This window comes from Ambystoma mexicanum, chromosome 11 (genome assembly GCF_040938575.1).
Source record: "Ambystoma mexicanum isolate Mex_15411 chromosome 11, UKY_AmexF1_1, whole genome shotgun sequence".
In the NCBI taxonomy this organism is placed as follows: Eukaryota; Metazoa; Chordata; class Amphibia; order Caudata; family Ambystomatidae; genus Ambystoma; species Ambystoma mexicanum.
The window spans coordinates 56,353,176-56,369,197 of NC_090934.1; the positions used below are offsets into that span (position 1 = coordinate 56,353,176).

At 47.7% G+C, this 16,022-nt stretch overlaps 1 protein-coding gene across 1 annotated transcript in view; it reads left to right on the plus strand.

The window, feature by feature from the left end:
• PEF1 (penta-EF-hand domain containing 1) overlaps positions 1-5,314 on the plus strand; it is a 62,065-nt gene extending 56,751 nt beyond the window's left edge. The window contains exon 5 of the mRNA XM_069622523.1: positions 4,055-5,314. Within this exon, the coding sequence (XP_069478624.1) occupies positions 4,055-4,284 (230 nt within the window). The 3' untranslated portion in view covers positions 4,285-5,314. The remainder of the gene's footprint in view (positions 1-4,054) is intronic.
• The last annotated feature ends 10,708 nt before the right edge of the window (positions 5,315-16,022 follow it).

The following is a 16,022-nucleotide window of genomic DNA, read 5'->3' on the forward strand; positions in this document are numbered from 1 at the left end:
GCACTACCTCAACAAAAAGCGGGGGGAGCGGGCAGGGTCACTTCCTCTGGGCAGGGAGGCGATGCAGCTCTGGTTCTGTGCAATCCAGCAGGAAGTTTCGATCTCGGCAGTTCATCTGGCCGGAGACAAAAACGAGACGGCGGATGCTCTGAGCAGCAGAGTGCGATCTCTCACAAGTGGGAGTTGGCTCAGGAGATTCTCCTGGAGATCTTCGCCCTTTGGGGGACCCCTCAAGTGGATCTCTTCGCCTCCAGTGTCAACCGGAAGTGCGAAAGGTTCTGCTCGCGGGAATTTCCTCCAAAAGGGGCCTTGGGAGACGCGTTTGTGGTGGAGTGGTCTTTCCCACTGCTGTACGCGTTTCCTCCAGTCCCCGTCATCCCGCAAGTGCTGCGGAGGTTACGAATGTTCGGTTCCCGGATGATCCTCATTGCTCCGGCGTGGGCCCGGAGGACGTGGTACCTGGACCTTCTCGACTTGTCCATCTGCCCTCCGCGTCGTCTTCCCTACCGGGACAGGGAGGGGGGCGGTTAGGTTCTCCATCCAGAGGTCAGATCCCTCAACATTCACGCTTGGTTTCTGAAAGGTTGGGGTATAAGGATTGGGACCTCCCTGTAGTTGTGATGGAGGTGTTGCTTTCGGCCAGAAGGCCTGCAACTAAGTCCCTGTACCGTTTCCGTTGGTGAAAGTTCTGCGACTGGTGCAGGGTTAAGAATGTGGATCCTTTTTCATGTGACATTCCTGTGGTTCTGTCTATTTTGCTTTCTTTAGCCCACAGGGGCTTGCAAGTGGGTACGGTTAAAGGTTACATGGCGGCCCTGTCCATATTTAAGCGCTCGTCTGAAGAGTGTTCTTATTGTAAAATTCCTTTAATTTCTCAGTTTCTAAAAGGGCTCACTAATGTGTTCCCTCCGTCACCTTTCCTGGTGCCCGGTTGGGATTTTAACCTTGTCCTCAAGTTTCTGATGGGTGTTCCGTTTGAGTCTTTGCATTCTTGCCCTTTGAGACTGTTAACTCTTAAAACTGTATTTTTGGTTGCGGTCACTTCCGCTCGCAGAGTGGGTGAGTTACAGGCACTTTCAGTTAAGCCACCCTTCACTGTATTTCATAAGGACAGGGTTGTCCTTAGAGTTCGTCCTTCCTTTCTTCCGAAGGTGGTGTCGGAATTTCATTTAGGCCAGAAGGTTGTTCTTCTGGCATTTCATCCTCCTCCACATCCTGGTAAGGAAGAGGAGAGGCTCCATAGGCTCGATCCTAGGAGAGCTTTAAGCTTTTATATTTCACGCATGTCCCAGGTCAGAGAGTGGACGATCATTGGTTACGCTGGAAAGCGTTTGGTACAAGCTGTGACTAAGCAGACTTTGTCTTGCTGGATTATTCTGGCTATTTCTGAGTGTTACCACTTGGCGGGTAAGGACCCACTGGTCAGCTTGCGCGCCCATTCTACCAGGGGTTTGGCTGCCTCTACTGCCCTACAGAGTGGTGTTCCTATTCGTAACATCTGTGACGCAGCCACCTGGGCTTCGGTCCATACTTTTGTACGTCACTACTCCCTCGATTCAATCCGTGGGCAGGATCTGGCCTTTGGCAAGGCGGTCCTTTGCTCTGCAATTTTATTGGGCATTCTAAATTTCTTTTGCTAAATTCTTTTCCCACCTCCTTGCATTGGTACTGCTTGGGGAGTCTCTCATAGATATGGAATACGTTGGAGGACCCAATCCCCTCGAAGAACAAGTTACTCTCTTATCTGGTAATGTTCTTTCGATGGGATGGTCCGACTACGTATTCCATATCGCTCCCTCCCTGCCCGCTACAGAATTTCTTATGCGATTGCAGCTTACTTTTCCGCAAGGCTTTGTGTGGTCAGACTGGCAGAAGACTGGTGCCACACGTTCTGGGGAAAAAACTACAACTGAGGCTACGGGCGTTGTGCGTCCTACTTAAAACATCCAGTGATGTCGGCCGTCGGAGGAGGTCCTCGAGGGTGGTGTATCGAGGTCATCGACGCAGGACGCATACACCGATATTTTCCAAAGCAGCACAGCTGTGGTGATTACTGTCATAGATATGGAATACGTGGTCGGACCATCCCATCGGAAGAACGTTACCAGGTAAGAGAGTAACTTGTTCATCGCTTCCTCCATCACCTGTGCAGTGACCTGGGTATTTCCCCATGACATTAAATCTCTATATGGAGCCCCTGGGAACCTTCATCCTCAACATCCATCAATATGTCAGTGATGAACAACTCTACCAGAAAATTGTCAGCCATCTACAACATCCACCAATGCAAGGCCTGCCTTGCCCGATCCCGCCCTGGACATACCAACATCCAACTGATCTCTCACCAATCACCACACACCACCCAATTATGTCTATCTGCTCACCATGTACCTGGAGGGCTTCAGTCTGCAATTGACCCTCTGTGCACATTCTGGATTTCACCTCGTAGTCCACCTTGCCCTCTAAATGCATACAGGGAAGGAAACCTGACTGCATACTGTCCACTATCTCCTACGGCGAGTTGGCGCTACTCTTGATGGAGGGTTAGAGCTCAAGGGGAATGGTGTGCTCCAGATGCTACCCAAAGTGCGCTCCCTCACATCCCCCTCTGAAGTTGGCTGCAGTGGGTTTCTCCAGCCACTCCCTCCTGCATGTAATAACACTTCATCATTGGCAGCACCCGTAAGCAGGCAGAGACCAGACTTCTTCGGTGAAGACTGCTGTGCTGCACAAAGCAATACTGGAACCTATCGTCACAATGGATGTGTGGCAGGTAACAGTTTCATCTCAAATAAAATGTTAGTGCAAATCCAACAAAGGGTTTATTCAAGACACTGAACAAGAAACCTATACAAAAAGTGTCAAAACATATATAATGCATGTTAATACAAGGCAAAGAAGCACATAATGCAAAAAAAGTGATTGCTTGACAACATGAAATATATACATGTCCCGTTCATTTCCAAATTGAAGCCTTTATACGAAACGGGTCAATATTAACCACTCCATCTCGGTGCATAGTTGAGATTGTCAACGATGGGTCTTGTTCTTCTGAAATCCACAGTTGGATTAAAACTTTTGTTTTTCTGGTTTGTATAACGGCTGACTCAATTAGGTCTTCAATTTGGAAATGAAATTAACTGGAAACGGATACTTCATGTTTTCTAGCCCCTCTTCTGTAGCTAAAACATCTTTACTATAATTCAAGCTTTTGTTTTGCATAATATGATCAAGCTTATGTTGGACTTTTTTGGTTGGGCATCATTTTAACTTTTGTTTGGATTCAATTGTGTGTCCACCAAGACTAGGTGTTGGCATTTATGACCAAGGTGGTCCCCTTCAGGTGTGAGAACACCTGATAAAGCTATGTTCTCCTGGGATTTGCACTTTTTCAACAGTGGCCACTTATTGTTTTTAGATTTAACCCGTAGGTGTTTGTCCATCTGGACCCTGTCTTATCAAACCAACACCTTTTGATCCAAGTCCAATGTATCACATCTTGGCATTCTAGCCTCTCCTGTAGAAAACCTCCCCCTTCCTAGCACCTTTACATCCACTGTACAGGCCTGGTCCTGAATGACCTGGTGCAGCAAATGCTCTGCTCACCTTCCTAATCATGTGAAACATCCTCCATACTGCTACCTGACAAACTATCCCCGCTCCTTCCTGTCACTACTTAACTCCTCCAAGGTCAGCATCCCCCCTCCCCCTTGAAGGCCCCACTGACTCATTCTGCAAGGCATGTGATGGACTATGATTATTGTTGTTTCCGATTGTGAACGTTTATTTATATCGACTGTCGCATTTTTAGCAATGCTTATTCCTTCATGAGTGATGTTGTTTTTCATTTATTTTATGGAGGGTCATACACTTAGCAAGCTGAGTTTGCACTGTAGTATGCGTTCTGGAAACATGTCTGATGTCTGAAGACCCTTTGTCGACACATGTCTAACCAGTGTTTTGAAATGCAAGAACTGTGGCTTGAATTTGGTAGGATTGGACAGATGGCTCTCTGCATACCTGCTCACTTTTTCGTTTTTCCTTTCTCTCCTAGCATTGGCCCAGATGGGCTACAACCTGAGCCCACAGTTTACACAGATCCTGATGGTCCGATACTGCTCGCGGTCGAGCAATCCCAGTGTCCAGTTGGACCGCTTCATTCAGATATGCACCCAGCTCCAGAGCATGACCGATGCCTTCCGGGAGAAGGACACTGCCATGGCGGGCAGCATTCGCCTCAGTTACGAGGACTTCCTAACAATGACCACTTCCCGATTGCTTTGATGTGCTTCCTGACCACACAAATGCGATACATTGAAATCCTGCAAGGGTTGCCATGGGAGCTGGCACCAGCGCCTTGTCTGACATCAGCTCTCTACCACAGAAGACTTAATAAAGTAACCTCTTCTTCAGAAATCATGACTGGGGGGACACACCGCCGTAGAGGTGCCTGGGGGATAGGGGGAGTGGGCGGTTGGGGAATATGCTACCTAATCACCCCTACCGCCTTGATTTCACAGCTTCGTCCTGCTTGATTATTTCACCACCAGGCAGCCCACTGTCTTTTCTAGTTCATCCATTGGTACTCTGCACAAGCCAGTGAAGGAATATCCATGAGATATTTGATCAGAACCGTAAATGCACAATCCGTACACACACTATTTTTTCTTTTTCCAAATTCCGTTGCTGCCTTTGACTGCATGGATACGTGTGTGTCCTGGATTATTGTAGGGCATTGTCGTGGGTCTTAGTATCCACACCACCCTGGTAGGTGGCTATTCCGTTGAACCTGCAAATCCTCCATTCACCAGCTACAGAAAGATACGCTGCATTGGAAGGATCCTAGAAGGAAGGCTGGAGCATGCATGGAACATGTGATTAATGATGCCGACTTCCAACATGCATATACTTGTTTTGCAAGGCTTAAAGGGCAATGTGCAACAAGGTTGCAGACTTCCCTCCCTGTAGGGCGTGTACTGGTTTATGAAAACATGCAGTATGTTCGTTTAGCGGCCCACCTTCCAACAGCTGCTTTTAGATATTCCTTCATAATAATTGGTTACCTACAGGGACATTCCTCGTTTTCCTGGTGCCCACGTTGGTATGCTCATACTTTCTTCTATGAATTATTGTTCCTTGTAAAAGGACTTGGACTTTGCAGATCTAAACTGGGCAACTTGTCTACAAGAAGGCAGTTGGTGGATGCAGCACTTCACATATTATTGCCAATATTTGTGTTTTGTAGGGGCCAAAGTTTTGTACGGGTGTATATTGACTCCAGGATGTGTAAAAGAATAAATGTTTTCTATATGCACATGCAGGATCCTTGTTTGTTTTTTGCTGTGTCTCTAAGTCCAGGGTGTCTGGATGGAGAGTGGGTGCAAATCGCTGGCTCACGGTAAGGCAATCCACATCCCTGGCATCCTAATGGTTACTTGCCGGTAATCCCATTGCTCTGAGACCTGCGCTTCCTTGAGCCAGTTCTTAGAATGAGGATCCTGCCTGGCAAGGCAGGAATCCCCTAGTAGGTAATTGCCTCCAGTCTGTCCCCTGAACGTGGCGACGCTGGCCCCTCTTCAGGGGAGGGCATTAGGGCCACAACCGCAAATGTCCTGCTCAATATTGAAACAACAGAGCTTCTCACTTGCCCCCATTGTTAGAGTGAGAGGTTCCATTGCTGGGAAGAGGAAGAGAAGGCTTCGTAATAATGCGATTACTAGTAAGTAATCAAAGCATTACATGCTGGTCCCTCTTCCTCATCCCTGTCCATACACTATGAGGACATAACCAGTACAAGTGGGAAGGTCAGAAGCCTTCTTAATGACCATTCTCACCCACCTAGCCAAGGTAGGTAGATCTGTGACAAATCAACTTCCGTTGCACCAATGGTCCAGAGATGAATATCGATTTCTAAACTATCAATCTGCCCCACATCTCAAGTACACCAACAGATTGGAAAGGCAACCAAATTATAAACCGCCATGTCCAATTTTGGTTACGTGAACGGAACGGCAGGCTTATCTCGGAAAGGTCATGGATTGTTGGTTAGTTGCGACACAGTGAAAACACAATTGTTACCCGGACCGTCCAGTCAAGGTTGTATTAAAAAGATCTACTTTATTATTATCCCAACAGACAGTTCTAGCACACTACGAAATGCAACCCACACTGTAAAGGAAGGCAGAGGACGGACAGTTTCAAAAAAGGAAAAAGGATGCACTTTGGATATAAACGAGAGAATGAGCGAGGTCATGGGGTACCTGGCTGATTAACGAAAGGTGCACACACTCCTACGGGGGTACAAATGACTCCTAACACAAATGTATCGGGACGCTTTAAAGTACCACAGTCTGATTTTAATGAAACTGTAGTTTGTGTGTTAGTAGATAAACTTGACTGATGTTTTACACAAGATACAACAGTATTTACAAATATATGGTTTAGTAACCAAATAGTGCATGGCAAATGCAGAATATTTGCAGCATCTTTTCAATGCTTGCACATCCATTGAGGGGTCCTTGGGAAGGAGACCAGTGGATTTAGTGAGGTGATAGCATGTAGCAATCAGCAAATATACATCTGGACAATGTAGAGTGGAACAAAGACAACATGGGACAATATAACAGTCAACAAGACAGTGTTTCGGCCAGAAAATGAGGTGAATTAAGCTCTGATCATCAGGACGGGATATTCCAAAGTGTGGAGTATCTTGTGGGGTCTGTAGAAATAAAACAGACGGGAAGTATTTAGGAGTGGGCACAAACGTAAGTATCTAGCACAGGTATAGGTTTAAGTACAAGAAGGACCGGTGCTTACCGGAACTTGGGTGTGCTGTGACTTCAGCGGGTGGCAGTGTCAGAAGTACACTGGAGGTTTTTTGAGGTCCTAGAAGTGGCCATTCCTGTGGGAGTAGGATTGACAGAAGAGCTGTGATTAGCCAAACGGAGTAGGAATGCACCTAGGGTTAAAACCGGTAAGTACCAAGCTTACCTTAGGGAAGCCTGTTGATGCCCATGGTAGGGTGGAGCAGGCTGGCGTGATGGGTACGCGAGGAAACTGCAAGCGGGGAGGCTGCGGAGAAAGAGACACCACAAGGGGCTTAAGGAAGCGCATCTTGGGACGGGATACGCCGTGCGGTTTACACAAAATCGGTGTGCGTGGGTGGTGGTCCATGACTAAAAAGGTGAAAGTGCCCCAGGTAGGAGTACGGGGAGTGACCCGCATCTGAGAACACAGACACCCGTGTGCAGTGTGTTCTGCACACTTATGTTTTTAAAAAAAAGGAGATACATGCAGTGAAATGGATGAATCTAGTTGTGGGTGAAAGGAGATGAAGGTGCCTCAAAAGGGAATATGGGGAGTGACCCCCGTTAAAAAGCACACAAGCACCAGTATGCCATGTAATCCGCATCCCTTTTTTTATAAGGAAAAGAAGAACAACGCGCGGTAAAATGGCGTGGCGCCCACAGCGGGATGGCGTGGTATAAGTCTGGCTCGGGGGGGGTGCTGGGCTGCCCTGAGAGGTGAGAACATGCAACAACCCGCTGGGTAAGAGGCATAGCGTGGCTGAAGTCTAGTAAACTCACCGGCAATGGCAGGAAGGAAGTGCTGCAAGGCAAAATGTCAGCGGTCGCGGTCACAGGATGTGTACTGCGTTCGCTCGGGAGCGGACTGGAGTGAAATAGGGATGGGCGGCTATGTTGGGGTCCGCGATGTAGAGGTGTCCCAAGGGGTGCCTGTATGCATGTAGCGCCGGGCTTCCGTGTGAGAACACAGGCAATGGTTGCTGGAAGCCGAGTGAACACAGGGAGTGGATGCGTTCATCCGAGGTTCTGTGTTGTAGTTATTAGGGTACCCATATGTTAGCGGTCGCGCGGAGGACGCCTCAGGATTCAGTGATGTTACTGATTGGATGATGCCACGGGTGGTAGTCTAATTGCTGGTTGGAGGAGGCAAACTTCTGATGGTGTGGTAAGTGACAGCGAGAGTTTATTTGGAAAAAGTCTCAGTTCCAAAAAGGTTCCATAATGTGGCGGTGGGACACAAAAGAGAACAGACTTTGGTTCAGTTGCTGGTGATATAATACAGGTCAGTAATTGCAAAACAGGTCAATGATTGCCAAAACATGGTTGCAAGCATCCTGATGTGTGTTTACACAGAATAAACATCAGGTGCTGTAAAAAACCAACAACGTATGTGCATTCAGGAATAGTCAGTTATAAGCACACTCCGTGGTTGAGCTTTGTGATATATAAATAAAGCAACCATGGATCAGTTAGCAGTGACACAAATGGAAGCCAAAATTGACATGACAAAATGGCAACACAGGCTCATATCTGGTTATGAAGGAGAGGAAGTAAGGCCGGAGTTATAGGAAGTGTTTCCATTCTACACAGATGTTTAGATCTGATCGGACAGAATTTAATCTGTGCACCCATTTTTGTTCCAGACGGGTTAGAATTCTGTCGACATCTCCTCTGACAGTGGCTGTGACCTTCTGTATCACCAGCCATATGAGGTCCATGTTTGTGTGGTTTTTCTTTACAAAATGGTCAACAAGGGGTTTGTCAGGGACTTTGTTTTTAATGCATGAGCAATGCTCGCAGATCCTGCTCTTTACGGGTCTCATGGTTTTGCCTACGTATATTAGTCCGCAGGGACAGGTAATGACCTAGATGACCTGCTTAGTGTTACAGTTGGTATGGTCTTGCAGGGGCAATTGAAGTCATTGTGGTAAAATATTTTGGTGGTTTCCGTAAATTGGCAGACAGTACATTTGCTGCCCCTGTAGTGACCTTGGACAGGTGGTAGATTCCATAGAGTATTGGTGGGCTTGGTAGGTTCAATGAAGGTGTGTACCAGGGATACCCTGATGTTCTGGTTTTTCTTAAAGGCAAACAAAGGTACTTTTTTGTAGTGATCCCTCGTTTTTGATGATAGACCAGTGTAGTTTAATGGTTTTCTTGATGAGGTCGCTGAGTGGGCTAAAGGTGGTAACACATACCAATCTATCAAGTACCTTTATGGGTGTTTTGGTGAGACATATGGTGCGGTCGGTGTTGGTAGCCCTCTTTTTTTTTGCATTTTTGATGGCTTTTTTAGGGTATCCTCTGTCGGCCAATCTTGTTTGGAGATCTGTTGCGTGTTTATCAAAAGTGGTGCGTTCAGTACAGTTTCTTCTGATGTGGAGGAATTGCCCATAAGGTAAATTGTATTTCATGCTTTCGGGGTGGTAGCTGTCATAATGGAGCAAGGTGTTCCTGTCCGTAACTTTGCGGAACAGTTCCGTGTGGAGACGATTCCCTGACCTGTAGATGTGTAGATCTAAAAAATCAATGGCATGAAAATCCCAGTGGATGGTGAATCTAATGTGCTGATTACATTGGTTAAGCCATCCGTGGAAGGCGATGAGGTCTTCAGAGTTGCCTTTCCAGATTAGTAGGACGTAATCTATGCATCTCTTCCATAACATGACATTCTGTTGGTAGGGATTGTGGGCAGACAAGATGTGTTCCGTTTCATAGTTGGCCATGTATAGGTTCGCTATGTCAGGAGCGAATGTGGCGCCCATACTGACACCTTTAATCTGTATATATAGTTGGTCCTTGAACAGAAAGAAGTTTTTGGTCATGGCCAATCTAACACATTCGAGAATGAATTCAGTGGGTACAGCCGTGCTGTTGGTTCTGGTGTCGGGGAAAAGTCGCAGTACTTCCAGGCTTTCTCGCTGGGGTATCAATGCGTATTAAGATTCCACATCTAAGGTCGCTAGGATGTAATCAGGTTTCATGGCAATCTCATTCAGCATGAGGATGGTGTCAGTACCATCATTGAGGTATGACTCCATTTTGAGGACAAATGGTTTGAGAAAAAAATCGGAATAGACCGATAGGGGTTCAAGTATTGAGTCACAAGCTGAGACAATGGGTCTTCCGGGAGGATTGGTGAGGTTCTTATGCTCCTTGGGTAGTATATAGAATGCTGGGATGCGGGGGTGGTTCTTGTTCAGAAATCGATGTTCCTCTTCGCAAATCCAGGACTCTTGAAGTATGTGGTTCGTCAGGCTCAAAATGTCTTCCTGCAGTTCCTTGCTTGGATCTCTTTGCAGGCGTGAATATGCGTTAGCGTCACTTAGTAGACGTAGGCATTCCGTGTCATATGTCGGTGGTGTTGGAGATGACAATCCCTCCGCCTTTGTCCGCCGGTTTGATCGTAATGGTTTGATTGTCTTTGAGTGAGGAGAGTGCCTTCCTTTCGTCTGGTGAGAGATTATCCGGGTAGTAATTCCTTTGTGATAGTCCTTTCCGAATTGCACTGGTCACCATTTTCTCATAGGTGTCAAATTCACAGGGGATGGTATGCGGCGGTGGCATGAAGGTGGATTTGATTTTTAAACCTGTGGTGTTTTCTTTGTTTTGCGGGTTGTTGGATCCGGCAGTGGAGTGTTCTGGTAAATATTTGGATACTGACAGGAGGTTAGTCTGTATAGTAAATAATCAGAAAAGCTCAAGGATACTTGGATTCAGCCTAAAGGGAGCAATTAGTCGTAAAAGAGGCCTTTGGAGAAAGACCAGGGTGACTGAACCACAATGTAGCTTGTGCTTATCAGTGGTGTTGGTGATTGAGAATGTTGAATCGGTTTCATGGTGCTTTGCAGCTTCTACAACAATTCAAGACTGTAGACCGCTGCGGGTAGCTCAGTGAGTGAAGCTGGACTGATGGCTTCAGGCTGGCCAACATGCTGTCCCGGGAAGGGGGGGGGGGGAGGGTACAGCGGGGGACAGCAGGAATCGTTGTCTCTTCTGGTGGTTCTGAAGCAGTGGTTGAGGCGTCTCGCATGGCTTTATGGGCGACTGCAGTGTAACAGTCGGCGCTGCATTGCAACTCAGGGGGGGTGGTCTCGAAAGTCCTTTAAGGCGGACACTGGTAGATTGTAGAGGCACTTCTCCTAGTGTCTTCACTGGACTTGTGTTGTGTAGGGGAGGATTGGTCCAAAAGACCCCCCTCGCCTACATCCCCTCCCCCGGTGAGGGCCATGGCTTGTCAGGGGTCCCCTCCTTACCACCAGGGCCCAGGTGGTGAATGGCTCACCTGCCGAAGACATTGACCAAACCTGCTGAATTTAGCTAGGCCCCGGAAACCATTTTGTCAAACAAAGATGGTGTGAGCCCGGCGCACCGCAGCGCGGCCCCCACCTTTGGAGAGTTTCAATTATCCCTGTGGCCGCAGCTCCCCCGTTCCCACGAACAAGACGGACATGAGCTAGTGTAAGATACCAACACTGTAACTTTTCACCTTCCGCAGTGAATCACTGCTCTCCCAGCATGACCCGGCCAGCAGAGCCTGGGTGGAAAGAGAACTGTAAAATGGTCCTTTGATAAAAGCAAAAGGTCCCAAACACTAATGACAAAACTACCTGCGACTATCTTCACAACCTTTTTGACTAAAAAACCTGTAAAATGTATAGAATGCGTGCTCATATGGCATTAGGAATAAAGCACCCACATCACTGCAGTTATGTACAAATAGTAAAAGCGCCCCGGGGGGGGGGGCGGGTTATTTGTTATGCGTATCATTGAAAAGATTACACCCCACGGTCCGGCGCCATAACCGAACTAATGCTGCTAGAGTGCAAAGAAAGACAAATGCAACCATATTGAGGGCTTGTGTAAAGGGTGCATGAAAAGGCACCCTTCATGTGTGTATGTCAAAGCCCATTATGTGCCACTGCTGTCAGTTGTAGTGGCGAGTCGTTTCTATGCGCTCCACCAACCTTACTACTACCTCACTTACTACAAATGTATAAGCATATAACAAAATATTGTAGTTGTTAAAACATAGTGTACAAGTAATGTGCTCGGATTGACTATATGAGAGGGATTAGCAATGTTAAAACGTGAGCTTTGGAATGACCCAATTAGTATTGTATATTATTTGAATTTTTATGCTATTTTCACCTAAAATCGGCAACACACGAGGAAGATACCTTTGTGAGCATATGCAAGGCCATTCCCCCTCCCAGAGAAGCCTGCCAGACGAGAAAGCAGAGGCCTGTGCCACGCTGCTCCACCTCCCCCAACTCGGCTGGAGCCGCTTCAAAGATTTGTAGTTCCCTCTGCAGCACCCAAGGCCACGGCCCGCCACCTGTATTATTTACAACCCAGCAGTAAACCTCAGCCTGAAAACACAAATCCAGAGGCGCCCTTTCTTAAGTCCCACGACCCACCGGCTCACCTTAGGTTAATGGCCCCTGTAAAATTAGGACACCCAATATTATGGCAACATTACAGCAACACATCCATAATGACTTCTAACAAGACATGATGACATGTACCGCCTGTCCCATGCCCTGAGACCCAACCCCGCAACCTATGGTACCCGGTCAACAGGACACTGGTAACCATGCACTGATGAATCGCCATCAAACCCCGCTCTAGGTGCATTCCTCCTGTGTTGCATTAACCTGTAGAATAACCTATTGGAAGATTTACTAAAGAAGATAATATTGCAAATGTCTGAATGACTGTGCTGTGCATGGCCTAGGGCAAAGAAGTCAGGAAAAGACATTTATCTCTGACACTGGCCACAGTGGCACAACGACACTGCCCAGATGAACCCAGCTGACCCGCCAGACCCAGCCCAACCCACGAGACTGACCAGTGACGTCCTCCAGCCGCGGCCAACCACATCACAGAAGCACCTATAGCTAGTCGTCGCCACCTAATCCCACTGAACTTGTGACCCCTATAGTATGTAGGTTCTGATGACGTTTTTTGTAAATATATACGCCTATCTTTGCTATTGTCAGAGCGCTCTCGGAGTTTGCAGAGTTCTTTGCATGCTCTATTCTGATTGATAAACTCCCATTTACGCTCACCCGCACTTTGTCTTGGCCTTATTCCCATCCTGGGAGAGTCCATTATCGTCTCTCATTGCGGGGAGGATCGTGCGGATTGGGGACGCTTGCCGTCAGTGGTGACCCCGAAAGCGTGATTATTTTTCTCCCAACATATCCCTACCGTCCCCTTTGGCACGAAAATCTCCGGTCGAAAAGGGATACACACGGTGCGCCGGCTCCGGGAGGCTGCCCGCCAACGGCGACCGGTACACTCAGAAGTGCGCACTCAACAGAGAGAGGGTACGGGATCCCGGTTGAAAAATCCCCTTTGAGTACCGCTCGCCGGAGCCGGGGCTGACTGTTGAGCGTACGGCAACACTGCCTGGACGGACCCAGTTTCGGAGACTCTCGGTTCAAGACGGGCACGTGAGTATTGAGTGCGAGCGATCATAAAGGAGTAGAGGAGGACATTTAGGACAGATAACGAGACGGGGGTAAAAAGGGGCACTTTGGGTCTACTAAGGACCATCTTAAACTTTCTTTGCTTTTTTCTTTGCATATGGCCATTAGGATTAAGAGGTGAATAAGAAGTGACGGGAACCTAGCTCCGCGAGGGGGTGGAAGGCGGCACCGCATAGTGCTATCTTGACTAGTACTGGGAATATATGAAGAAGTGGAAAATAAGATAAAGGTGTCTGGTAAAGGAAGACACGGAGACTATATTAGTGACTTCTATTCTTTTCTTTAGGTTTACGGGAAAAATAAAAGTGGGTTAGTACAAGTAAGTGTGACCAGACGAAGTATCATAAAGACAAGAGTAATGTGGTGAAGTGAGTGTGTACCTTTTTGGTTTGAGAGATAACATTGTCGAGATTACTGACGGTTTTGCTCTTGCACGTGCCCCCAAAGAGGATAGAATAGAGGCTGTGCGCAGCCGCTCTTATGGTGTGCAGGTGAAGGGAGAAAATACGCAGCGCCCCACGATTCAGTAAGGCATAAATACGCCAGCTCACATGGTGATACGTTTATATTGAGATATCAAGATATATAGAGATACATAAGTGTCAGGTGGGCACGAAGTATGGGGGCAGAAACACCCTTATCACATATTTGCAAGAACCTACCTGGGCACGCGGAACGGATTAAGAAATATCATGACCAATGGATCACAGAGTTGAAGGGGAGGGGTTACCTCAGATATGGCCCGAAGGGGGTTCATTTGACAAAGAGTGTCCTAGATATGGTAGCCACATGCATTTGTTTGAAATACAAGGGGAAGCAGTTGCATAATAGGAGAGAAATATTAGACCTTTGGAGGCTGTTTGAAGAGGTACCCCCGCCTAAAACAAGGGAATTAGATCCTGATCTACCACTGACAATCCACTAATGATACAAAAAGATGATGAAGTATTGCCAGAAGAAGAGCCACCGATAGGGGTAACTAGGTTGTACCCAATACTAAACAAACCAGTGCCCGCGGAGGGATACAGTGACCCAACTTATGTGCCCCCACCGACAACTACCACCACCCAAGGGCCAACAGCACCCCCGCCATACGAGAGTCCTAGGGAGCGAGCACAGGTGAGCACACCAAGGGTGGAAATTAACAGACGATCTAGAATCAAGGCTCTCTATAGCCAAAGATGAGCTCTCGAGGATAAAAAGCATGTGAGCGGACTGCACTTAATGCAGCTAGATCAGAGCAAACATCCAGAGCGCAGAGCGAGAGTAGAACATTTGAAGAAGGGTGGAAAAAGGCAAGATACTGTTTAGAATACAGGAAGAACCAACACGAATAATTGAACTAGAGGAAAGAGAGGGATGTACTGATAACGAAGAGAGGCCCATAGGAGGCAGAGAGGAGCTACTATGTGATATAAGGGATGATTTAGAAGAAAGCGAAAGGCTAAGCATGGCGATGGGAGGGGGAAGCGAAGGGTTGGATGGTGCATGCTCAATGAGAACGCTGGATGAGTGGACGGGGAGATTAAGGAACAGGTTGGGAAAAATGGCATTGTTAGGAAAATCAGGAATGAAGGTGAGTACGGATACAACAACGAAGGGGAAGTTGCAGCTCCCGCTAATACATAGGGGAGGAGGGAGGCCAAATTACATACCCTGGGCTCAGATGGATAAGGCCAATTTACTAAAGTTATTGCCCCTGCTATCAGGGGGGGCGAGCAAGTGGATATATGCTTTTGAGAAACACACAGCCAGGGTACCTCTAGCGATAGGGGACGTGAAAAGTTTGCTAGTATCAGCACTTGGGGATCAGGCTGATGGAGTATGAGTCAAAGCTGGCTTCCCGGGAGTAACGTTAGACTGCGATCGCCATGATGGTGCCTCTTTCAACACAGTGCGTGCAAGGGTATGGGATGCTTTGCGGGAAACGTTTCCGGATACCCCAGATTTGCAGTCAGTAATGCAATGTACAATGAATGACGGGGAAGATGCTATGGATTACATTTTTCGGGTCCAAGAGATGTGGAGAGCAGAAACGGGCACGCCCTGGTATCAATCAACATCATTGTTTTACTTTATTATAAAGAGGGGGCTCCCAAAAGAGGTGCAAAAGGTGCTTGACAAAATAGCAGGTATTGAAGCGAAAGTATGGCCTGAAATTCAGAGCATAATAGTGCACCACTGTAAGCGAATAAAAGAGAGGGAGAAGGAGGTGGCGCAGAGAAGATTGGCAGACGAAGCAAAATTAGTACAAAGTTGGTGAAGGTCGCAGTAGCGGTGCTCCCACACGGCAGGGAGGGAGATGAGGAAGAAGAGGGGCTGGTAGCAATACAAGGAAGGATGGCAACTAATTGGGCAGGAGCAGTTCAGCGGCAGTGGAACGAGCAGGAGCAGGGCGGAGGTCCGCAGTGGCAAGAGTGGGCCCCTCGAGGGGGACGAGGTGGGGTACAGGAGCCGAAGGGGAGGTGGACAAGGGTACGGGGGAATGGGAGGAAATGGATGGCAGGGTCCCAGAGGTGCGCAAGGGAGTTGTTGGAACGGCGGGAGGTGGGGACATTACTCTAGGGAGTGCAGAAGCAGACCAAACAGCGGATTTCCAGAGGTAGAACACTATGGCCATCCCCATCCGGGGAGCCCATATGGTCTCCCAATGGGACAACAACAAAGGAACTCAGGGCAGGGGCACAATGAGCAACAACAGGGACACCAATACAGAACACAG